Here is a 26,891-nt window from a genome sequence, read left to right as displayed (position 1 = left end):
ATGACCTCGCTTCTAGACATAAACACCACCAGAGGCTTGTGCTGTCACAGCAGCATTATGGATGTTCTGCATCTTAAAACCATGCAGGCATTTTAATATCATATTTCATTCATCACAGAAATGCTTGACAGTAACAAGAGCCCCAAATGGTGTTTTGTGTTACATTTACAAAGGTTTCACCCTTTAAAAAGTTGCTTTCACGATACTAAAATGCACCAGTCAAATATGGCTCAAGTCTGAATTGACCCCTTCCTAAGTCCCACCCCTTTTTGCTCTGTGCTCCAATAACAGTTGAGCAAGACGCGGTCAGAACCTCTGTCAACTTCCTCCGTTCCTGTATTTAGATATGCTATGTGCTAGACTCGTCTATGTTAAAAAGACAACCACATGGTGAAAAGTGACATATACTTTTGGAGGTTGATAGTTTCGAGAGGGTATTCCTGACTTCCAATCTAAATGCATGCCAGTGCAAGTCCTCGGGAAAAATGGACACCCACGAACAGATGTTTGTACGCATGAAAATAGACAAGAGAATTAGGCTAGTACCGCATGCTTGCAAAGACGTCGATCAAGTACAACCTTCTTTTCCAAATTCTGAGCATAATGGACTGCAGCAATAGTCACATCTTTAGCTAACTTAAGATGTGTTAAGATGCGCTTTAATCTTTTAATTATCTTCACAATGTCTTCGTTCTCAACATAGACGAGCCCAGCACATAGCATATCTATGTACAGGAAAGGAGAAAGTGGCAGAGGCTTGCTCAACTGTTATTAGGGCACAAAGCAAAAAGAGGTGGGACTTGGGAAGGGACAATTGAATGCTGATATGTTAACATAAAGGCTACAGCAGCACAAAAATATCATGAACATCCAGGCTACAGTATGTAGGCATACACACAACATATGGCAGTGTTCTGGACACTTGTTGCGGTTAGTTAAACAGATGAGCCTTAATTTGAGCGCAGGTTGAGCTTAACCAGAGCTGCTTCTTCTCCATTCAGGCCTGAGGAAGTGATCTGCCTGTCACTGATAAGCAGCCACTGTACATATACTGTAATAAGTTCAAGATGCGCAGGTTCAGAGATTATATCGACTATATGACAGAGGAAGTGATATGGCTAACTTAGATGTAATTCCTACATGTGGCTCACGCGATGGAGATGGTAGACAGCACCAGAGCATGGTGGATGGCAAGTGTCACTCTGATGGCAGAGTCAGTAATGATGTTAACGTTAAGGACTCATGTTTTTACTCTGTCATTGTATAATGACGTCATCTGGTTCTGCTTCAGCTGCTTAACAGAGACAAGATACAACCTGCTTCCAGTTAATGTGTAATGAAAATAAAGACAACAAACTACTAGCTACAATTACAACAAAAATCTATTTTCTGTGCCAAATCCATACTCATTACATGTGGAGCCAGAAAATATTGGAGGAGTCTACATACCGCTTTGCAATACAGTAATCAAATGCAGGTCTCATATGCAGCAGTAACACATTAGGTAGATCAATTATCAGTATGAATTATTATTATTATAAGTGCTTTATATCAATCAAGCAACCTAATTCGATAGATGACACTACTTTATATCTTCTGGAGATGTGCTGTGTTGATTATACTAACTCATCCACTGAGGGTATAATTTTGTAATTGTCTTAACAAGACTTAGACATACAGAGAGCAGAATTGTGTCTATGCGTCTGTACTTTTCGAGAAATTGCAGCACTTATAATTTCACGAGATAAGTAGGTAAGCGGCTGAGGTTTAAACTGCACTTTCAACAGTCATGGCAAGACAGACATTGCGCTAAGGTTCACAAATTTATAAGCACTTAGTTTTTCGACTAACCTCGGTATTGACTCATCCTCTCCGGATTAATTTAAAGGGGCAGTGCACCTAAAAATCAAAACTACATAATTTCCTCTTAATTGTAGGAACTGTTTTTCTTTCTACGTATAAATGCACAGAAGGAAGCGTGCATCTACTCATGGACGAGCAGCTCACAACTGAGATAGCTAATGTTCGGCTACTGTTGGCGGGTGTATTTCAGTAGAAAGAAAAAAAATCCTACATGAAACTGCTCACAATAAGGTCTCTGGATCATCTTGAGTAACCAGGTCATGATTTCTAGAAAGAGACATTGCTGTTGAGTTTTTTTCTTTTGAGCACCACAAGCCTAGTGCCAACTGGTTCCATGCAGAGAAGGCATCTCTACGGCCGATATCTCCAGAACTCAACAAAACACCAAAACAGTATGGATGGATAAACACCACCACAGGTAAGAAAAACTATATCTATTTTTAATTTTGGGGTGAGCAGTCCCATTGAATTAAGGCTAATTTTTGTCGAAGATATATGGAGATGGGAGTATTCTGCTGGTGCTCAAATTATATTAAAAACAACTAATATTTGGTACATTTTATAATAAAGGAATGAAAAACATAAGACTTGACTGTGGTACAAAGTCTAAAAATAAATACAACTTACACAATGTGACATCTTTAAACTTGACACAGTAGGCTAATATTACCACCTGGCGCATCATCAGGTGTTAAGCTGCCAGTAGGATATAACAGGCAAATGAGCAAGCTGCTGTTTAAGAGGCAACAAGTGTTTTGTTCCTATATTTCCACTACCTGGAAGTGTACGTAACCCAGGCTTTATTTCAATTCATGGTAAAACTAGGGCATCTTAGTCAGGCAATGTATCTGTTAAACCCTCTTTTGTGATTTGGGCCAGTAAAAGAGGTGTGTATTTACAGCAAAAACTTGCACTGTGCTACTTTGACAGGCCGAAGCATCTGTGATGACAGCCTGGCACCCTGCCTGCCTGTGCAGGTGTTTCAGCACTCTGCAACAAGGAGAACGGAAGGTTATGACAAGACAGGTGGACAATTATACACATCCTCACTTGTCACCCTCAAAATTCACCGGCCTTCTGCAACGCACCTCCTCTACCAGACGCCACGGCGATGTGCTGAGATCTCACAGCATCAGCACATATCAGACCTTAAAATAGAGGTGCATCTGCTGCTTTAACTGGCTGAGAACCTAATACTGGAACCAGGGGAGTGAGGAGACATCACAGGTGAAGCGCTTTCCTGCAATGATCCCGAGACACGAGAGGCTAACTTTGCCCATAGAGCTCCAACTAAAGAGTTGATTCTCATGGCAAGGTTACTCGTCACTACAACATCAAACAGAAAACATGAGACGATTCATATTGGCTAAGTTGTTTACAGTTTGCCTGAGGAGCTTTTGTCACGTGTAAACAACACAGGGAGTTATGTTTTTACTGATTTTGGTACAATGTGGGCAGCACAGCATGTGGATCAGGGCCAGACAATGACACAAAGTGGCCACAAAGCTTTCCAAAACATGACGGGCTGTTTCATGTCACTAAATCTGCTCTCAGTCCCCTGCGGCGGGCACTCACTGACCAGTCCCACTTTTTATGCATTCTGTCCCCCTGAAAAAATCTGGCTGTAACAATATGTGACATTTGCCATCGCCTATAGTTGCCTGTGTGATGAAGGTTGTTTTGATCTTGCCGTTTGAAGTTTTTGCACATGGTGTGTGGGGGCAAGGGGAGGTGCTATTGGACGGGTGATGTGAAAAGTAGGAAGGGAAGAAGAGATAGACAAACAACAAAAACAACAACAACAAAAACAGTGGCTGGAAAATGTCACCTCAGTGGGACCCACAGGGCCTGGCGGAGAAATAGGGTGTCAGTTCACCCCTACTGTGATTCACTGGCCTCTGGTAAGGGGCTTGGTTAGCTTAATGTCAAAGAGAAATGTCATAGTTGGCCTCAAATCTTTCATATCCTACAATTCTTTACACTGGGAAGCTCAGGTTAGCATGCATGATACAGAACAAGCTAAACATACTCCTCCTAATGAAGAATGTGTATGGAAGCCCATTTCTGCCAAGAAAAAAGAGAAAAAGAAAAGTTTGACGTGATACTAATACGGTTGATGATACTAAAAACGTATTAGTATAAGACACTAAATCAAACCTTTGACTTACTTTCTCATAAATTTCGTCCTGTATTTCAAACATTTGAATTAGCGTCTCATAATTCTGACTTTACATTCTCAGTTGTTTTCCGAGCAGAAATGAGGTTCCAAATAATATACAAAATGTTTTTTGGGGAGTTCTTTTAAGTATAAGGTATTTAAACATTTATAATACCTTTATTTTAATTTTGCTTTTAGTTGATTTAAAGGTCCAGTGCAACATTTCAGAGGATCTATTGGCAGAAATAATATAATATTCATAGGTATGTTTGCATTAGTGTATAATGAAAATAAGAATCAATATGTTTTTGTTACCTTAGAATGAGCAGTTTTATCTACAGAGGGAGCGGGTCCTCTTCTACAGAGTCCGCCATGTTGAACTGCCATGTTTCTACAGTAGTCCAGAAGGGACAAACCAATACTGGCTGTAGATAGGAGCTTTTGTGTTTTTGGATAGTTTGGTGGCCACCGTAGTTTCTTCTACACACTTGGAAGGTGAGTGGTATTCAGTTGATTGCAATCGGTATCTTCATCACCAGATGCCACTAAATCATACACACTGGTCCTTTAACAGTGGTAAAATATTTTCCTTCTCTTTCCATCGTAGGTAGTAGGTGACCGGGGGAAGATATATGAGAATAAAAACAAGTAACAAGTAGGAAAATGCATGATCAGATCAAGGATCCTAGAGCAAGCCTCCTCGCAGTTTTTTGAAGTAGGTACACGTCTGTCTGCATTGTGTTTGTGCACAAGGATGTTGGAATTGCGATGCAAATTCCTGCTGAATGATTCACAACATTTCACTGATGGACAGCTGGTGGCAGTAATGTGCCAAGAAATGTAACAATATGCCAGCAGAGGCAGCGAGGGAGATTGGAAGCTAGCAAACCAGTTCCAAAATATTTGAAAAATGGACTTTGCAAATATTTGAAAAGGAGGGAAATGCATTTAACATATGTGTTGTTTTGGGGAGAATTTTCTCGGTGCTCTTCTCACTGGAGGCGGCGTGGCTCAGTTTGAAGCAGGTCATGCCATGTATTTTTGTGCTCCAGAATTTTCTGAGGGTTAAACTCTTGATAAACATTACTTAAACAAGTCAGGTTTCAGGGGCTTCAAAGACTGTCTAGGTGTGTCAATGTGCTCGCATGTCCACGTGTATGACCATGTGTGTGTGTGTTTTTGAGCGCTGTTCCTCCTGTCTTTAAGACCAGCCAGGTGTCACTCAGCACGGTCATTCATTACCGTGGTAACCTGGCCTGAACCTGGCAGGCGCTTACTTCCTGTCACTGATACTTCCCCTGACCTTCAGTCTGTGCCAGCGCTACTCCATCGCTCTCTCTCTCTCTCTCTCTCTCTCTCTCTCTCTCTCTCCACACACACACACACACACACACACACACACACACACACACACACACACACACTTATTTTACATGCACACTTTCTGATCCTTGTGGCTTTGCCTGTTTCCTGTACAAACCATAACACACTCTTTTCAGGACAGCTTTAAATTTAATAAGGCCTTTGTTGCAAGACACTTACCCCTCCTCTAAAAAGTTACATACTGGAAGTCAGGGAGTAACTAACACCTTTACAGTCTTCTTACTACTACAAAACCAAGAAACATTCTGATGTGACACAACTTATGAGGTGTCCCAGTGGAGCAGAGGCAAACATCCCCTCAGCAGCACTGCACTTTGGCCAAGTGTTCAATAAATCCCCTTTTAGACGTGACCCCCTTTACTTTAATCTTATGGCAACTTAACATGTTGCTCTTGTGTCCGAATCAGTGCTCGAGCAGCAAGCGACTTATATGTCCATGAGAAGAGGCACACGATAGTCTACACCCTCCTGGCTAATGGCGAAGTCAGGGATTGCGGTACACATTAAGAGCTGGCCATTAACACTAGGAATCATCTTGCAGGGCACAAACACGGTCATGTGCAATCGAGTCCATGCACATACATACACATTTACACTTGTGCACCCGTCCGCAGAGACTCCTGCGCAGGGACACACGCTGCAGAGGGATCAGCTTCCTCGCTGCAACATGAGGTGGCATCTTTAATGGCTGCTGACATGGTGTGATTTCCTTCTCTCAGATTCCTCGCACAGGATTCTTTCCAGGCTGCGGGTCAAGTGAAAGCACTTCAGGAGCCGACCTGCACGTGTACGCAGACGGTTATATCCACTGCCTTTCTTTGAAAAAGTACTTTTGGCTTCAAAAGTACATTGTGGAGAGGAGGCAGAGGCTTCACACATATTCTTATTGCTATCCTGCCTGCTTTGTGCTGTACCGCCAGCCCCCACAGTGAGCCCACTGCTTAGTGCATCTTTACACAGCCAGTTGCTGCTGCCAATAGCACCTCATCCTCTATAAAGATGATGCATATAACTTTACGTGTTTAATGCTTTATTCTTATAACGACTGTTTGCTTGTTTGAAAAAACTGATATAAAAAAACGTATCTTCCACCTTGGGATCAGTAAAATCTTATCTCATCTGAAATGTGCCAATAGATTGAAACAGAAATGACATAATAGACTTTCTGATTTACAGTTCTGAGTGCCTTGGCTGAGGCAACCGCATGCTCCACACCATGTCATCCACAATTAAGTCAGTGAGATAAAGGACAGATGACTGTGGAAGCTTTCAGATTTGGCCTTACCAGCCTCCTGTCTCCATGGCAACCAATCCCTGAGTAGCAAGGTCTGCGATGGGACAGCAGGAAATGCAAACCCTGTATGGTTAGTAAACCAGATTTGAGGGTTACTAATGGTTACATCATCGGTGTGAGTCAGAGATCGGTTCGCTCAGGTGTCGTGTGCACCCAGATACTCAGCCATCTGTCACTATGGCTCTCTGAGGTACTGCGATCTGCCGCTAAGTTTAGTGGCCGTGCCACATTGGAGTGCTGTCAGAACACGAGGAGAACTGTGGTAGTTTCACACAGAGGGCCATGCATTAAAGGGTAAAGCTGGTGTTGTTCAACAAATCCCATGAAAAAATCAAAACCACTTCTGTGGCCCAAATCTATTTATTCCTACTGAGGACACCAATCTTTAAAAATTTTGTTTTGTTGACTATTTTTAGCCACAGATTAATTTGCATTTTGGGTGAGAGTGAGTCAAAATAAACTACTGTGTGTTTATGGTAATGAAAGAACATGTGACCCAGTGCAACAGTTAGTGTGTACACTAGTATCCTGGTTAAGAGCAGGTTTTTGGAGTATCCTGGTCATGTTCTGTCCATGCAAACAGCTTGTCCTGCTTTCAGAAATCTGAATATGCTACCTGGAGGACTCCTAAACTGTGGCATGTAAACACCATATCCAGGTTTCTAACCTTCTCTGTTTGTATAGATGAGACAACAAAACACTCCAGCAGACAGACAATCAGAAACCTGGATACCATTATGATCATGTAGTCTATAAAGACATGAAATATGAATAAGCAGGTTTCTCATGTTTCATGTAAATTGCTGTTGTTTCATGTCCCGAATATGATTAATATGATTAAAAAACAGGATCAGACTCAAAACCAGGATACTAGAACACATGTAAACACATTCACTGTGGCTCACTGATGTGTTTTCCTTTTTGAAATTTTTTTATTGACTTTAATTGATAACTACAGCTGAAGAATGACAGGAATGGGGGGAGAAAGAGAAATTACCCGAACTCTTCATTTATGAGCTCAGTAAACAGTTTCCTAACAAGTTTATGGTCTCTAGTATTCTTCCATACAGCATGATGTTCATGCTCCGCTGGCTGGAGCAAACTGTCATGGCAACAACCATATTGTCAAACTTAAGGGTGGCGTCACGATAGGTTTACACTTAGAAAAAACTAGATTTAGTTTTTGAGTATAAAAGTGTAATATTTGAAATATTTGCAATAGTTGCACACAATGAAAATATTTAATTCAAACACCATCACCTTGTAGTATAATATAGTATCAAACTCTGATTATACAATGGTGAAACAGAAACTACTGAATGTGAAAAATGAAAGAGACAAAATATCGCAATATGCATCGTCGAACCAAGACAGCCTGTCAAATACTATTGTCTACCTCTATCTGACACCACAAAGAAAGCATCGCTCCCTCCTGCCACTTCCTTCACCTCAGTTTAAAGAAGAAGGAGTCATCGTTTGGAAAATGATGATTCAGTTTGTGCTGCATCGTTGATTAAAAAAGCCAAAAGAAGGTACAACTATCGACCAGGGACAAATAGGTGAGTATTGGCTTCCTCTGCGATGTTATGCTCACATTGATGTGTCTACACTGACACATATGAAAGTGATAGTGGGGGGGGGCAGTTGCATAACGTGGTTGATCCTCTTCTTGCCAAAACTCTCGAACTTCTACCTGTGCACATATGTCCTCTTCACACTTATGTCACTCCTGTTTATTTATGCTCATGTGTACAGAGCTGTACATCTAATGAGTTTCACTGTTGTTTTCATTTATGGTTTTTGAATGTTTAAGAAAACAACATCAGATGGTACCTACTGTTTCTGTTATGGTGATGACTCAGCTCAAAGTCTGGCAATACACCAAGGCAAACAGACTGGTTTCCCCTGAAATATTCACTGTGCTCCTAATTACACGTTTAGTGTGGTGGTGTTTATTTGCTGTGCTGGTACACAGCTCACACTGACCGGTTCTGCCAGGGAAAAAAGTAGTGTGCAAGCTATTTATATATTATATATAAATTATATATTTATATAAGCCTGCAACGACTGTGTGCTGAATTCATTTAAAGAGCTATTCATTTTTGTTGTGCACAGGTTGAATGTTCAGCTATAGCCTTGTGCATCCAAATCACAATATAAGAGTGTTAAGAATCTGGTAATTCCCTCCATGGCTGCCATACTGCTATAAAGAGACACTAGAGCAACACATTTCACTGACTTTCAGTGGGGACACTTCCACTATTGGACTACACTGCAGCAGACCAGCACTGTGACAACTTTGTGAGGACCTTGTTTGTCACTTCTGAATAAACGTCCCTGAGCCCTTTTACCAGTATCTCCATCAGGACAAGATAGAAAGGTTGCTAAGCAACTGGAACCTAGCAGCATGTTTCTTTTCTCCAATTAAAAGACGAAACCTGCCCCAAGAGGGAGCAGAAATTCACTGATGAATCTACTAATTGCTCATGTCCACAAAGACCAAATAATCTTTTCCACCATGCTGTTATTGTGACAACTATGTCTCAGTCAGATAATACGGATTTTTGTGTCTGATACATGTAACTATTAATCAGGATTTACATTTCAAAATAACCATTATATCTGATGCTATATTGTATATTTTATTTAATACATTACATATTTTTGTGTTATATGTTCGCCCCCTTTATGTGTCTTTATGCCTTTGTTAAATTGTCCCTTTTTTCACTCTTTTGAACCTCTTTATCTGTAACTTCCTTCAAAAAAAAGTTATTAAAGCTTCAGTAATTATCTTTTCTAAAAACAGCTTTTGGTCATATTTTCTTACTGTACGACCATGTAAAAAAGGAGTGCCATCTGTGGAAACCTAGTGCCCCCTTGCTGAAAATTGTCTGGCACCAGCACTGATGATGTAGCTAAATATCAAACCAATACCTTGGTACGTGACATTTTAGTGGTTGGAAGGATATCTTGCAAAAAAAAATGCAAACCACAGTGTGGATTTCTTTCCTAAGTAGTATCCACCATGTTCAAAGCACACAGGAAGCAGATTAAGGAATTTTAATCATATGTAATGTTAGTCTCTACATCCGTTTCCTTACCACTCCGATAGAGAAGTAGTTGTTGACGATGCTGTAGGGCACAGGGTCTCCCTTCTCCTCCTTGTCATCGGGGACGATGTCTATGTTCCAGCGGTCCAGCACCACCTCTGTGCTGTGCTCGATGTCCCGGAGGAACTTCAGCAAACTGCCACCCTCGTAACCTGCCAAGAAAAGGTTCAAATACAAGATAAAAACAACAGAAAGGATATTTAATGTGCCCAAAATTACACCCCTGTCCAATTTTGTCTACTTGGTTTGCTCCAGTTAGTTTAAATTCAGTCAGAGACATGTGAAAGACAATTTTTAGGTTATGGTTAGAAGTTTGAGGGAGCTCTCAAAGAATCCCAGCTGTTATGAGGATTCTGCTGAAAGAGTTAATCCTCCTTAATAAACATACATGAAATCAACAATATTTGTTATACACATTCGGGATAAAATAGAATGCCGACTTAAGTGAGAAAATTCAGATTAATTTCTTAAACTAAATTGAATCTATGCAAATGTGAGCTTATGTGAGCGCAACCTGGCAGAGGTTTTGATCGGTGGCTCCTGAAATTATCCTCTTGCCCAATCCGTATTTAAACGCCTACATTAAACTGGTGAAATGGTGGATTATATGGGTTCAAACATGAAACACAATGGCGCTGATTAGGCTGCCATTTCATAGAGACCGCCACCCCCACCACCTCCGAACCTACATGGCCCAGGCCTGACAGCACCCCAGGGAGCCCTCTGGTTATGCTCTGCAGCTGACGGCCCGCTTCAGCAGCCAGGCATCTTAATAGTGTTCAGGTGGCGGAATTATGTTCCAAAGATGTCATGAGGGCGTGAGGCATTAATGAGTACCACCACACTGGGAGCATCATGTGTGAAATACGAGCATGTTTGCATATACATACTGGTACGCTTAAGAAATAATAGCAATTTCAAGAGAGAACAATTTCCTTTCCATATAAAAAAAAACAATTGTCCCTTTCCTACTGGAGCCCTCACCACATTTAATCTGAATGTGTGCATGCATTCACACACACACATACGCCTTGTATCATACGCACTGTGTATCACACACTGAAGAGCCCTTTAATAGTTTCCTACAAATGACGGCATAAAACATCAATAGAAGCTTTTGTCACAGCCATAAATTCAAACATAAGAAACTCCTTTGTAACCAGTCTAACAAGACTTAAATGAAATTTACAGAACGCTCCTCTGAGGCACAGGTATATGGTCCTTGGCCCGTAGACCCTCTGCCTCTGTCGTCTCCTAATCCTCGTTCCCATCTACAACTCTGTTTTACTGCATGTGAGTAAATGCATCAATATTCATGTTGATATTATATATTATATATCATATTTATACAATATATTATCATTATATTAATAATATTATATTATTATCATTATTATATATTACAAGTATTATTATTATATATTATTTAACAATATAACAATAAGATATCATCTATTGTATGTATATCTTCTTGTATAGTCGAGTATCTATTGTACATATGCTATATATCATATATTGTGTATATATATTACAGTATGTATGTATGCACACTTTGCACAGGCTGAATATATGACACATGTTTACATTATATCAATATTAATGTATAATATCTGTGTGTATACATGAATATCTGTCCAGTCATCATATTATATATACATATTATTATTATATTATTATAAATATTATTAATATTATCATCATTATATACTGTTATTAACAATAACACTACCATCATGTCATCAGTACTATTACCACCATCTTGCAACTACAACTCTTTGCACCTTAACTACCTATTTATCTTTTTTTATCTTTTCTATCTAAGTATGTTCCCTCTGGAGATTAATAAAGTCTATCTATCTATCTATCTATCTATCTATCGATCTATCTATCTATCTATCTATCTATCTATCTATCTATCTATCTATATTTTGAGGATGAGGCATGCTGCTGTGAATCCCTGTGTGTGTAGAAAGCAGTGTGTACACGTGTTGTGAACCTGCCTATGTAGGTGCATCTTACTAATGCGCCCTTTAAATAGCAGGACAATACAGCAACCTATAGCTTTCTGTTGGTCAATGGCACAATCACTTAGCAATAGCAATGCACCTGACCCCACCTCATTCTAACACCAACACACCCATGGGCGCACAGATGGGCGTAGCTAAGTACATTTGCTACTTCCACAACGTAAGTTAGGCGAGAAAATGCCACGTTGGTCAGAAACTAGCAACGCCACTTGCGCTGTGCAATAGGGCCTGGAGCCTAGCAGCTAGCAGCTCTGTAAGGCTGTACTTATGTACTAAAGCTGATGTGGTCATGCTAATATAGTCACAATAAAAATGCTAATGTTGACGTTAAGCAGCTATGTTTACATGTTTACCATCTTTTTTAGCATGTTCAAATGCTGACATTAGTTAATTAGCCCTAAAACACGAAGTTCAGCAAACACTGATAGGAACTGTCATTAGTTCTTAGGGTGACCACGTGTCCCGAAAAGTTCAGGAGAGTCCCAAATTAGGAGCATTTGTTCCAAATCATAAATCCCATCCTCTTAACCGTTAGTGATAGATATGATGAAGGAGCTAAAATGAGGGCTGTCTGTATGATGTGAGACTCGACTTGAAGGTAAAAATGTTGAGAAGGCCTGACTTGGTGACACAGTAATATTGACAAATGCTGCACTGAACCGACTGTGTATTTTGCAGCGCTGACAAATTGTCATGAATAATTAATAACATAATATATGCGTGACAAGCTGCTGTAATCAGAATAAAGAAGACTCTAAATTTAAATGAGACAAACCTTTCATTAAATTATCAATTAGTTTAGAATAAGTAAATTAGTATTTGTTTTTACTCTCTGAAAATGAAAATATTCTGATCAAATCCCTTGTGTAGGCTATAATTTCTGTTTTAAATTGCTAAAAATTACCTTTTCGTTTCGTGTTTATTAGACAATCATAAATAAGGGATTATTGCTGTCATTAAACCTGTTTTAAACTAGAGTGTGGATGAATTTGTAATGAAAATATATCTAAAAAAACTACAGTTTAATGACAATATTAACTGCTGAAAAGACTTTAAAAATGACTAGCATCCCTGTAAAACACCTGTGTGTATAGTTCATGTGTCTTCTCAATACACAGATGCGAAGCTTCATTCATCACTCAGAATATGTGACCATGTGATCACTCCCACCCCCAATTCCTCCTCTGGACACTGTGGATATCTGTACCAAATGACATGGCAATCCAGCTTATATTTCAGTCTGAACCGAACAAACTGTCTGACTAACATTGTAAAGAGCCAATGCATCGCTAAAAACTGACTACTCCACAAACGGATCCTCGCTCACTCTGTTTGCCAAGGTAAATATTCATGAGGCTAAATGTCTACAGGGACTCCAGCTCTTACTAATGTTTATTTCTAGGAAAGATGATCTATTCAACTAAAGTCCCAAAGCCCCCCAGACTTGGCAGCTTATTGACAAAATATCATTCATAAGCCTGGGTAAGTGCTCTGCTGGTCCTCCAAGCAGGAACGATCAAGCAGTCATAACCAGCCATTCTAATTACTGGCCCAAAGTACTGCAACAAATCAATGGCTGGCAGAGGATTTACAGCACAAGTGCTTTGCATATTAACAGTTTTTAATTTGACACATAAGGGCTCCCACTCTCGTCTTCCCAACTGTCATTTCCCCAAAACATGCACAAACATGCTTGCCTTGTGTTCTAGTGTGCAACTGAGACCCTCCCTGAAACTACAGTCTTTCTTTAAGCACTAAAATGAACTCTAGCAGAGTGTTTAGACTGCTGTCAAGTCAATCAACTAACCAAATTGAGCCGGTCCTGTCTTTAATGAACCAAGCTAAACTCTACAGATAATCTGATATCTTTTCCCTGAACGACAGCTTAAAATTTTGTTTTTCATTCTCATGATCTCATGTGGATTTGCCATTTTCTCATTACAAAGGACAAAACAAAAATTAACCCTTTAACATCAATATTTCCTCTTTTATTCCACCTCTTCTAGATGTCCATTTAAGCTATATGTTTACCCTGTATGAAATATTCAACCCAAGATGTATTTTTAATGACTGCATCGTTCCATCATGTGGAAGAATTCTACATGTTTTGTGCATCATTTTATACACATTCCCCACATACACGTTTGGTATCCTTGTAAACTGCAAATCGGTCAGGCGAGCAGCAAGTACTATGGCCTCCATTCCTGATTTAAATATAAGTTACTGTCTTGTTCCTCTACTAGTTGGTTTGCAATTGAAGAGTAAATCACATCCGTTCTGAACCGATTGAAGGGAAAGTGTATTGTGGGACACTAAACAACACTGCAAAACATTCAAATGACTGGGCTTTGTTGGTCTGGTTTAGTTATACTTTTTATTTTAAAGGTCCAGTGTGTAACATTTAGGAGGATCTATTGTCAGAAATGGAATATAATATTAATGGGTACGTTTTCATTAGTGTATAATCACCTGAATATAGGAATCACTGTGTTTTTGTTACCTTAGATTGAGCTGTCCTCCATGTTGAACCGCCATGTTTCTACAGTAGCCCAAAAACTGACAAAACAGGCCCTAGATATGGCCCTTCACGTTTTCCTGGCCACCTTAGTTTGTCCCACATGCTTGGAAGGTTGAGCTGTATTCAAATAGTTGCAATCTGCATCTGCATCGCTAGATACCACTCGATCCTATACACCGGTCCTTTAAATCTCATATAAATGTCTACCCAGGGACGGACATACAGTGAAAGACTACACAAAACATGCACACACACAAACACACACACACACACACATACACACACACAAATGATTGAGAGAGTGCCTCACCTCCCCCCCAGCGTAAGCAGCGTGCAAGGTCGTTCCCTGTGCCCAGAGGGAGGATGGCCACCGGAGGGTGCCTGGCAAAGTTGGCCTTATCTGCAAAGACAAAGACAAAATGATCAATCTTATACTAGGTTAGCTGAACAGTCCTTGAAACAACAGTTTGTAGCTAAGGAGATAAATTCAATTATTTAAATTCTGATTTGATTAAAACTTTCGTAGCTTTGGCAACTGTGCATGTTGGTTATAATAACTAGCTAATTCTTGAGATCTGATTCTGGGTAAAAATGTTTGCTCTTTCTATCAAAAAAGTTGTAGCTATTGGTTATTTTGTGATGTTCCAGCCATTAGTCCAGAGGATAGACAGGATGCGTACCTATACAGTCGAGGATCCAACCCACAGTGCCGTCACCTCCACAGGCAAGCACCCGGAAATCAGGGACATCATGGAAAAAGTTGAGCCTGAGAGGACAAAAGATCCAGTAGATTTAACCAACACATGCAGGTGCTTTAGAAAAGGTATTATTCTGACATTTTCTACACAACGCTCCTAAATCTCACTGTCAAAGTGCATTATTGGTGATGTATCCATTGACTGGGTTTCATAACGGTTGAGACAGGGTTTTTGTAATGATTCAATGAACTGAACTGAAAGGCTGATGGGCAGAGAGACCCAGGGAAAAGCAGGGAGAGAGAGAGAGAGAGAGAGAGAGAGAGAGAGAGATTGATCAATGTGTGCCCTCTCCAGCTGTGTTCACTACACTCCCTTCCCTAGAAACCATCGTCACAGAGTGGTCACAGAGTGTGTGTCCTTCAAAGGGACCTCTAATGTGTGTTGGGACAAAGGTGTCGACAGTAGCTTTCATCTCTCTCCACCATGAGACAGCTGCATACAGGCCGCCGACCCCTTTCACGCCAACCACCTGGTCCTGCACAGTAACGACTGTAGGCTCTCTAAACTATCTACTTCTTAAGATAAACATAATGTGGGTTGAACAGCGAATACTTATTAAATGTTACAGGTACAAGTTGCTCTTGTGATGTGGCAGCACTAACAAGATGTGCAAGTTCATTCCACATTAATGGATACATTTTAAATCTATAGTTTGCTTACTGTCAACAAAACCCCATGAAAGACTAAAACTAACAATGAATTGATCCTAGAAACAAGTATTTCCTATGTAGTCAAAGCTGATAGATCTTCTTCCTGTGTGCCATAGAGCTCCATTGTTATCCAAAAACACATCAATAAGCCACAAGGTTTGACTGGTTTCTTTATTACAATGAATCTTTTCATTGTGGTTCATTTTGCGTAAACTCACTGTCTGGCAGAACAGGTGTTTGTGTCTACCCCCGTGGTTCATACCAATCATCATGAGGAACCACTGGCAGCTATAGCATGAGCTACAGGTGTGGTCGCTGTTCCAGACCGTTTTCAGTGATGACTTCCTAGATGGTTCTGTGTAACAACCAGCTGTGTCCGGAAATATGAGAAACCTCTCTTCTAAAAAATTGATTTGTGACATATCTTACTATCTTCAGTGTAGAGACGTTGGAATGTATTGCTTTCCATCGCTTAGGCCGCATTCAGACTGGCTTTAGCTGTGTGTGTAAAATGCCAGCCCCTTATTCCTTTGAATAAGACCGGTCCGCAGGGTCATCCAGCAAAAAACTTACATTTTTCCCGGACTATAATGCGATATAATCTGGATTAGTGGGCAAACACATGATACATTTTTTATTGCAAACGCTGCATTTCTGCTGTTTATCTTGCCATCTTAGCGAAGAAAGATAGAATAGTTGACACCGTGATGACTTTTAAGACTTTTATAATCTTTGATAAACCACTGTTCTGTGGCATCTGCTAAGTCTTCATACTAATGGATCTATTATAGAAACTGAATTTCGTGGATCAGATTTCACGTTTCACTGGTACACTTGAAACAACAGTACCGCCACAGCCTTATTCCTTCAAGTCTAAACTCCTGAATAGCCTCCTCAGTTTTTGCTCTGATGGTTCTCTCTTGCCAGTGGTCCACTCTAGTAAAGTAGGTGGTGATTATTTCTGGATCAGGTCAGATGATGGAGAGGCCATGAAGCAATATCTCTCTCTGACAGACAAGCAAAGAAACTACAGCAAGATGCACTCGCTGTAGAGCTGTGCATAGCATCCAACTAAAACCCCTCTGCATGTCAGCATCAAATTTTAATTAAGCCGCCGAATCCTAACTGTTCGTGGCTATGCTTTATGTATGACAGCTTCTGAGAAACATCGACAAACAGCCAAACAGGGTTTACATTAATGGAAGGGCTGAAACAATGTGTGTAATGACTGGAAGTGCAGTGAGGAATTGCATTCCCTAAACAAATTATACAGAGTAAGCTGCCTCTCACCTCAAAGCCTGCAGAGCCTGTTGCTAGGGAGCCCATGGTAACAGTTGTGAAGAGTTGAGCTGAGAGCGAGTTTACCCTTCCTTCAGCCCTGTGTGTTTATTTGTACGCATGTGTTTATATTCACTTGTGCATACTGTACAGCCTCTCTCCACCTCTTAGCAGCACCAGCACAACTCTCCACCACTCAGCAATGACAGTTACATCGCCTCATTTAAGATGTGAAAAGGCCCCTGAGCTGTTAGCTGAATAATAGACCAGATGCACTTAAAAAGATGGAGTTGAACATGACAAATGAGCTTCGTCATGAATAATGACATAATTACTGTGAGTCCCAACAACAAAATGTTATTGGTCTAAGATACTGTGGAACATTATATTATGAATGGAATGAAAAATCTACCAGTAACAGAGCTAAGGATGAGCAAGAATGAATAATATTACACTAGTTTCGATCTAGTAGTGATTAGTGATGACCTGGAATAGGTATTGTTAGGATTTTATTATTCTTAAATACAATTGCAGAATCATATTATATAATACTCTGAGTACACTGTTATAACTGACAATATGACTTTGACAGTGTCACTTTGCTGATACAGTACTGCACTATAAGTACAAGTACAACACTAGTTGTGGGTACCGTATGTGTACTACTATTGCCTTTAATTGCGTTTTGTGTCTAATTGCTCTTGTACAGTTTATATTTTATTATTCTTTTCTTATTTTATACACATTTATTTTATCTAAAAGGTCCAATGTGTAGGATTTAGTGGCATCTAGGCATTTAGAGCACCACAATGGAAATGGCTTTTTTGTGTCATCCTCGACATTTTTAATGAATATGTATGTATTTGTCGCAGTGTTTGACAGGGTTTGGAGTACATATTTAAGATGTCAAATCAAAAGTTGCATGTTGCAAGTCCCTTGCTTCACCCTCCACTACAAAGCACAAAGGAGAAACTACGGTGGCCATAAAATGTGCAAAAAAGTGTCCGGTTTGTCCATTCTGGGCTACTGTAGAAATATGGTGGTTCAACATGGCAGCCTTCATAGAAGGCGTCCTGCATCTGTGGATAAAAACAGCTATTTCTCAGGTAACAAAAACACACCGATATCGATACTGATAATGCTTATCCATACTGGGTTTTTTTTGTGTACTGTGATACACAAAAAATATGTGAAAAGCTACCTAAAAAAAAGTTAAATTGAGTTAAATAATAGTAAAGTTAGACCACACATTATGCTCTGTCAGCTGTTTATGTAACATTTTATTAATACTCATGACAGTATAATTTATCCAGGAGCTTATCAATATTTCGGTACTGACCAGTCAGGGGCCGGTTTAGCGCCAGTTCTCAATACCTAGCCCTAGTGATTTTAGGTTAGGTACAGATTCATAAACTATGCTTTGTTCAGAAAGTTTGACCACAGAACTGTAATGCAGTTAAACTACACCAAGACCCAGAGTCTTTGTGTTTGACGCTGCATGTATCATCTACAGCATTCTCCCATAAGACCTGAGTGCGTCACTGGGTCGCTTTTCCTACAATGAGCTCTCGAGGGCAGCGGCTCTGCTAGTCGTGACTGAGACAGAGAGAGAGAGACGTGAAGGGAGAGTCACAGAAACGGAAGCAAAGGGATGGTGAAGGGAGTGCTTCACCTTCAAGGTAAAGCATTTACTGCCCTTGTACTATTTTTTCTTCATTTTTATTCGATGAATGGACAAAAGGCACAACAGCATTCATTTCAAAGTACAAGCTGTGCTCAGCTCTGACGTACGCCTGAGTGAGTGTGTGTGTGTGTGTGTGTGTGTGTGTGTGTGTGTGTGTGTGTGTGTGTGTGTGTGTGTGTGTGTGTGTGTGTGCAGGAGGTCAAATGCACAGCACGGCAGTAATGTGGTGTTCCCATTCTCCTTCACCGACCTCCACAGCAAGTCAGTTTGACATAAAGGGAAGAGGCGGTCTGACAGCACAGCTCCCTCACTGAACAACAACTAACTTTAGATTCAGGATGTTCTTCTCAGTCTGAAACATAAACTCCTGATGCAGTAAAATAATAAATCACCAGCTCACTTTCAATTTATCTTTTAAGAAATTATAGCGTCATTTCTTTGTGTCTGGCTCTGTATATCAATTCTTTTCCCACTGAAAGGTAGTCTAAAGGCTGCAAATTTCTTTCATGTGCTCTAATGGGCTGGTGCAGGCCTGTATCCTAACCCAAACAACCCAAGTGTGTTTCCTACTTGCCTCTAGTTGCTCTAACGTCTGGGTAAACACAGGATATGTTGGATACGTCAGAGAAAGAGGAAGTCGGAAAACGTGACTACACATAATGTGAATAAAACTAAAAAGAAAAATGTGTAAAAATACATAAAATGTCCGTGAATCTGACTGCTGCCTCACTCTGAGTCACGTCATATAGATTTTCATTTCATTTTTCATTTTGTTTAAGTAAAAAAATAAATACATTTGGAAATGTTCTGAAACATAGAAAACAAAAATATGCCATCCTCATATCAACAGGTCAACTTGACAGCTCTCTCATTGCTGAGGCCTTCATTATAAACAGCGTCTATCCATTCACAGACATAAAAATGGCAGGAAAGAGATGAATGCAGCAGACTTACCCTACCATTGGTCCACCTCGCTCCAAGCTGTACACCTGCCTGGGGTTTAGTAAGTACCTGAACTTCCTCAGTACCCTGGAGGAAGAGAGAGGGACAGCAGAAAGAGCAAGTCAAACTTATAGTTAGCATACGCAATATGCTCATTATTACATCAGACATATACAAGTTGAATGTTACAGGTTATGAAAGAGTGTTCACCTATATTTTCAGGCAATTTTGAGGTATGTCAGACTGGTAAGTGTCTGGTGAATCGCAGTGCTATGATGTTAATAGATAAAAAATGCAAGCATGTCATTAACTTGCATCTTTGATATTTGCTGCTCTCATGATGCAGCTGACCAAAGAATCACCAAATTGCCAACTTTTGCCCATGACACCCTAGATGCATCATGTAAGAAATGATGAAGGAATATAGTGGAATCAACTAATATTTTCTCATTAAGTTTTATTTATGTGAATTAAACTTTAATCATTGAGTTTTTGTTTTCAGGCCACTTCAGAACTTACAAACATGAGGTCTTCTCTAAGTCTTTTGACTTGAAATTAGGACTAAAATAAGTTCAATCAACTTATTAAATGTAGTTTCTAAAGAAACATATGCTGATCATGTTGATTGAAATCAATAGCAACTGCAAGTGTAAGTTCTTTGTTTGTCAGTGTGACCGAACAGTTGTTGGTTTAACTTAATATCTTAAGCTTATTGAACATGTTTTCTCTAATTCACTTAACTCAATTGGTTTTACAACTCAAATAAGACTTTAAACTAATTGTCCAACCTAACTTCAGTTATGTAACTAACATGTTTAAGGCAGAGATTTGACTTTTAAATTGACTTAACTTCATGGATACATCTTTACAAACTAATGTTATGCAGTAAAAACAGTGTTTAAACTCCTGTATATCTTAATTTCTACATGAGATTCCAAGATTTGCAGAGATATAAAATACATGCATGTCAGCTTGATTTTCAGTTAAAATTAACATTCAGTTTTATAGTGCAGACATACAAACCATGGCATCAGTGTAAACATCATATAGCTTCACTAAAGATATGAAGTGACTTCTATACAACCTCCACATGTATCTTAAAGCTGCAGTATGTAAAGTTAAAATAACTGTGTCATATTTGCTGAAGCTTTCCCTATATCCTGACAGTAGAACATGAGACAGATAATCTGTGAAACAATCAGCTTCCTCTGGCTCCTCCTAGTGTTCCTAATGGCATTTGCAAGAATCCACCGGACCTGAACGAAAACAACCAATCAAAACTGAGAAAAATGGAAGGCCTAGTGGATTCTTGCAGAGAAGAGGAAGCACATTTTTCTTTACAGAAAATCTCTCTCATGTACTACTTTAAGGATATAGTGAAAGTTTCAGTAAGTTACCTACTGCAGCTTTAAATCTGTTATAAAGCGGCGCTGCAGTTTCTGTCTGAGGTGTGCAGAAATAATAATTTGAGAGTTGAGGCAGAACACAGATAAAGAAGTAGAGAGTTTGAGTTTGCATGCTCTTCACTCGTCCATTTATGATTTTCAGTCAGTGTATGAGCGAGCAGCACATCAACCCAGTTGTAACCTTGTGATAGTTACATAAAACGGTTATTGAAGTCTGCACAATTATCTTCATGCACATCTCATGCGGGCAATTTTACTGGATCCTAATGTTCTTCTAATATCCAACATGAGGCTAGTCAGTGTATCTCACTGAATATATTTGTATACACAAGTGATCAGATGCCTCAGCCTTGTAGAAATCCACACTACACAAAGTATATGAGGTACTGATAAAGTTTATATTAGCTAGTGGATAACAGATTTAGACAGCTTATGTTAAATCTGTTTAAACAGTTATCGTTTGTATGTAGGGCAGAAGCTTATACAGCTGCAGTTAAATTAAACATGTTGTGCAAGTGAATTAAAAAAAGCTTCTTTCAGTTTTCACACAGGCAAAAATAGCAACACAACAGCCTCTGGTTTCCTGCTCAAAATTATCTTTTTGTTCTAGTAGTGTCTATTAATAGAGAATAATTTCCTTTCTAATGCTAATAATGAGTGTGTTGCTATGGTAATGTGTCAGGCTGAGGCAGAGCAACAGGGTATGATTGGGCTGTGTAGTGTGGTAGGTGGGGAGCAAAGCAACAATGTATAGCCCTCTTCATCTTTCAATGAGAGCATTCAGAGGGACAGCAGGGAGGTGCAGTGACTACTCAGCCCTACGTGACAAAAATCAGGTTCCTGAAGTGGGCTGTGATTTTAACATAATGGGCCAAAAGCCTTCTAATAATAGTGTAATTTAATAATATAACATCTGGGTTAAAACAAAAAGCTTAAATTGACAAGGAAAACAAAAACGTAAAAGGGAATTAGAATAAGGGAATTATTATCATGTGAGGGTAGAAGTAATAAAGAATTATTTTATTTTTATATTTTCATCCTAAATATGTTTTCCAAATGGCTGTCATCAACTTTAATTTATAACCTCTATTGCATGGTCTCTATACATGATATTGCACTAAATGTAAAAGACAACCTGACCACAGCAGGAGAACTTACCTCTCCCCCTGTCTCCCTCCACTCTTGGGATTGACCATGACCAGGAGCGGGTGAGTACCTGGGAGAGGGGTAATCTGTAGGAACAGGAAGGAAAAACACACTCAGGGAACCTGTTAACTAACAACCTAGATAATGGATGACTGCTGGATGCTGGACTACCTGCAGTGCTTGTCCGTCTCCGGGGGAGAATTTGAAAGTCTGATTGGCATCTTCAGGGCTGGTGCTGGGAGGCGACTCCCCCTCGCCGCGCTTCACCACAGAATGGCGGTCCTGTGAAAAGAGGAAGACTGATGGACTGGTGCACAGATATCCAACCACAGGCCAGGGCTTTTATTATTTACTCCTCAGTGCTTCCATACTACAGGATACAAGATCACAGAAGAAGAAAACTGTGCGCTCAATAAAATATTTTTATGATTAATAAAACTATACCTGTTTACCTGCATGCACTTTCCCTTCATAAATCTAATGAACTGCAGGTGCATGGTTCCCTGTATTAATATATGAAATGCCCGCTATGGATAACATGCATATAAATCAGCTTGTCAATGAGGTATCTGAAAATTGAGTCAGACCACGGACCCGAAAATAGAAAGTGTGAAATTGAGGCAGGTGTTTGGCGGACATGGGTCTGACATGACTTGTTAGAGGAAAGCTGTTGAATGGCTTGCCACTAATACAGCCATCCATTCTTTGTTGCCTATCTAGGTCGTGGTGGCAGCTTTCCACTCAAAATGTTTACACAATTCTCAAAATATAGTTAAAAAGGCTATTTCTGTTAGAATCCTTATCATTGTTGGAGTTAGCAGTATCACACAGAAGCAGCGCATTTGGCCATATTTGGGTACAGTCTGGTTTCTAAGCTTCAAGTGGTTGCAGGGGTGGTTTAATACAACGGTCCTGCAATAAATCCTTCCTCCATGCAGGTTATAAAGTTCAGTTTTTGTTGAAACTGTTTTAGAGAGGTGTTGATTTATGCTCATTTTGGAGGCTGCAGTTGGCAGTGCTGTTGAATTGTATACCACTATTCTGACAGGTGTTTCTATTATTCTGCCCATGACATTTATATCAGGTAGGCTGGGCTGAATAACAGAAGCGGCTCAACAGAATCACAGACTACATCTGAAAGTGATCACAGCATTGATAAAAGGAGGATTTATTGCAGGACTGTTGCATTAGACTGTTCACACTGCAGGAACAAGTGTCCCAAATCAGATATTTTTGCTCATACTGGACTCAGATTGTGTGGAGAGCATGAATCACATGCAATCTGACAAGCAACTTTCATGTGTGGTCCAAGTCAGATACAGATCTGATTCTTTTGCAATGCAACCTCAGTGTGAACACTCATATCAGAATTCATGTGAATTTTATGTCACTCTGGATCGACATTCTCTCAGTCACCCAGCTGCAATGGAGGTATTCAGTGGAAGTATTTGGGCTGACACTTCTGTACAAGAAAATTCTGCCTCCACACACACCTCCATACAGAAATCAATGATTTTCTCACGTATGTCTTATGGTTTAACTGCCTGGTCCCAGGCCAGACGACCCGCTCTCTCAGAGCCACAGCCTCTTGTAAGTAGCAGCCATTGCTCCACAGAAAGCCATGACTAAAGATATGGCTCCTCATTACCTTAAAAGTGGAGAAATTCAAACTGGCCACTCTCTCTGGTTTCTGTCAACAAGGAAGATCTGAACTTTTTAAACAACATTCTGAGCCTACAGTAAGAGAGTGTACATTCGCAGTCTGCTCATAGACTCTGAAGAGGATTCTTTTTTTTGTGTGAATGATAAAATACTGAAAACAAACTCCTTCATCTGTGGAAGCTAACATAGCCTCAATATACAGCATATGCGCAGCCTTTTGCATGGACAGCAGAGAAAAGCCTTCTCACCAACACAACGGGGCAGATGTACGAGGGCAACAGAGTGTGGTCCCTCAAGGCTCCTCCATCGCACTCTGGCTTCACATTAGATGCACACTTATTATGGAGCTACGGAGGAGAGGAGAGGAGAGGAGAGGAGAGGAGAGGAGAGGCAGAAACATAAGAACTGTGGGCGTAATCCATCTGTGGCACTGAGTGTATCAAATGTTACCACTATATAAAACGCCACACTTGGGAGGCTGTTTATCCTGACAGTATATAGAGACTGTTTGACCCGACCATACAGTTAAATCAAAAATGTATCCGTTTGTATTTGCGTGCAGAATATTCTTCTCGCTGAAATGAGAACTGTTCTGAGAACCGGAGTGGTTTGACAGCAGGGTTAATGATGAGCAAGTCAGCGGTGACATCTAGTGGATTTAAAAAGCAATCGCAAGTAAAATGTATAAAGGTGTGTGCGTACTTGTATTAGTCACATTATGGGGACACAGTACATTGTAGGAATTCGCCTCATATTTGGGGACAAAAGGCATTAGATTTTAGGGTCGAGGTGTGTTTAAAGTTTAGGTAAGGGTTGGGGTTTGGCTTATAATGGTTGTAGTTAAGGTTAGGTAAGTCTCTAGGGAATGAAGGTAAACTTTAGGTGGACCTAGCTAAAACTAATGCAGTTCAATACAACAGTCCTGCCTCCCTTCATGGAGGTTTTAATGTTCAGGTTTTGTTTGACATAGAGGTGTTGAGTCGACTGTATGGTCATCTTGGAGGCTGCAGTTTGTGGTGCTGTTGAACTGTATTACATTATATCAGTGGTTCCCAACCTTTTTCCTTAATGGAGCCCTTTTCTTTCATTGAGTAAGTGGCATAGTTTATGGATATTTCATATTATATTCAATGCAGAACAATAACAGTAGAGAACAACTTGACAACAACAGAACATTGTTCTATTAGCTCTTTGGTTGTTTTTACTTTTCTAATGCAGGACGAGGCTGTTCATCAGAGAGTGCAGGCTCTGTGAATATAGCTTGTTTTCACGTCTTCACCGTGCCTTTATCCTGTTTTAGATCTTAAATAATAATCTAAACTTTAAAAAGAACTATTCCATTTAGTTTTCCTCACAGAAAATGACGAAACTCTGAGATATAGTTCCACAATAGGGTTTTTTAAAGTTTTCTTACACCCATTCAAATCAAGAAGGCCCCACGACCCCCTTTGAAGCTGTGGTGACTCCTAATTTTGGGTTAGGACCCCCAGGTTGGGAACCAGAGCTTTATACAGAGAGCTGTTTCTGTTATTTAGACCAAGCTTTTTCCTTAAGGGAGCCCTTTTCTATTATTGAGTAAACTGACAACCCCTGACTCAAGAGACATATTTTATAGATATTTCATTATCATTATATTCAACAATAACAGTAGACAAAAACTGATACATTGTACAATGAACGGTGAACACAATAATTGCATGAAGCTGGTGTAAAATCAGCCGATTACTTCCTGTGAATATTGCAGTTTTCCTTATTTTTTAAGGGAATTTTATAATTATTTATAATAATCTGTCTGTATTATGTATTTTTTTATTTTTACCAATTAATACCTAATAGGATTTCTCTTGGACAAATTCAGTGTTTTCTTCTCCCTGACGCCTGGCCATTGTTCTGTTTGGTTGTTGTTGTAGTGTACAGTTGAATCAACACCTCTCTAAAACGGTTAAAGGAAAAGAACATTATAGCATAGACTGTTGTATTAGACGTCATTAGTTTTAGCTGGGTGGACTTAATAAACTGCCAACTGTGCCTGTGTCTGTATGAGTGAGACAGACAGACTCAGAATATAATGGCCATTTTCAACAACTCAATGAAATTACTGATACTAATGTGTACTTACAGTGCTTTTCTATTGGTCAGTACAGTCTGGAATATGGCCACTGTCACCTGCTAAGAGTAATCTGTGTCTACATTAAGGCAGCAACTCACAGTGATCTGACACCAGACACAGTGGAGGCCCGTAAGGCCCTGGTAACACTTGATGCTTCTGTGACAGCGGTCACACTTGGTAGGAGAGTTACCCTCCATCCATACATGCTGCATAGCCTGCAGGGCGAGAAAGAGAACAGAAGGTCAGTATTCAGTGTTATTTTGCATTAATAGTGACATTTTTAATTAGTCATCAAGCAAAGATGTAAACATAATTTAGGGTTTTGAACATTTTATTGTTTTCTGCAAACTATATAATAATATACCTACAACAATAAAGTGTAATAATGGTTTTAACTAAAAATTAAATGCTGCTGAAACAAAGGGAGTTTTGATGAATAAAACCTGGGACTGCATTGTTTACCTAGAGAGAAATAATACATTAATGGAGCTAAAAATAACACCAGAATAATAATGACAGCTGAGACACTTGGTTGCTTTGCTGGATAAAAAGCAAAGAATCCTTCTTTTCACTTCAAGCTTTGCTGCATACAACACACAGATGACTGTTGAGCTTCAACAGCAGTAAAAACAGTTTTCTTATTGTTAAAAAAGTGAAAACACCGCTGTGATCCACCGATGGGATTAAAGAACATCGGCTTTAGGGCCGCCACATTTTCTCAACGAATCCAATGGTGCCCAAACGGGGGGCTGTGAGGCAAGGCCGCATGTGCTGTGGGATTTTGTGAGAACAATACAATATACAATGTACAACTATACAAAAAGCTATGAATACATTTTTAATTTACTATATCAGTACTTTGTACACACTTTGTAGTTCCATTACCTCATTTTTAATGTTGT

The 26,891-nt window shown here is 39.7% G+C and overlaps 1 protein-coding gene across 1 annotated transcript in view; it reads right to left on the bottom strand.

Annotated features, from left to right (window-relative positions):
- LOC127365856 (diacylglycerol kinase beta) overlaps positions 1 to 26,891 on the bottom strand; it is a 102,954-nt gene that overhangs the window by 42,278 nt on the left and 33,785 nt on the right. Inside the window, exons 14-21 of the mRNA XM_051404393.1 lie at positions 26,088 to 26,204; positions 24,128 to 24,226; positions 22,389 to 22,499; positions 22,230 to 22,303; positions 19,678 to 19,752; positions 15,034 to 15,119; positions 14,664 to 14,753; positions 9,800 to 9,960 (exon numbers count right to left, since the gene is read on the bottom strand). Of these exons, the coding sequence (XP_051260353.1) occupies positions 9,800 to 9,960; positions 14,664 to 14,753; positions 15,034 to 15,119; positions 19,678 to 19,752; positions 22,230 to 22,303; positions 22,389 to 22,499; positions 24,128 to 24,226; positions 26,088 to 26,204 (813 nt within the window). The remainder of the gene's footprint in view (positions 1 to 9,799; positions 9,961 to 14,663; positions 14,754 to 15,033; positions 15,120 to 19,677; positions 19,753 to 22,229; positions 22,304 to 22,388; positions 22,500 to 24,127; positions 24,227 to 26,087; positions 26,205 to 26,891) is intronic.

The sequence above is a fragment of the Dicentrarchus labrax genome, unplaced genomic scaffold (genome assembly GCF_905237075.1).
Source record: "Dicentrarchus labrax unplaced genomic scaffold, dlabrax2021, whole genome shotgun sequence".
NCBI lineage: Eukaryota > Metazoa > Chordata > Actinopteri > Moronidae > Dicentrarchus > Dicentrarchus labrax.
Note: the sequence above shows the minus strand (reverse complement) of the source record. Positions and strands in the feature narration are given on the sequence as shown.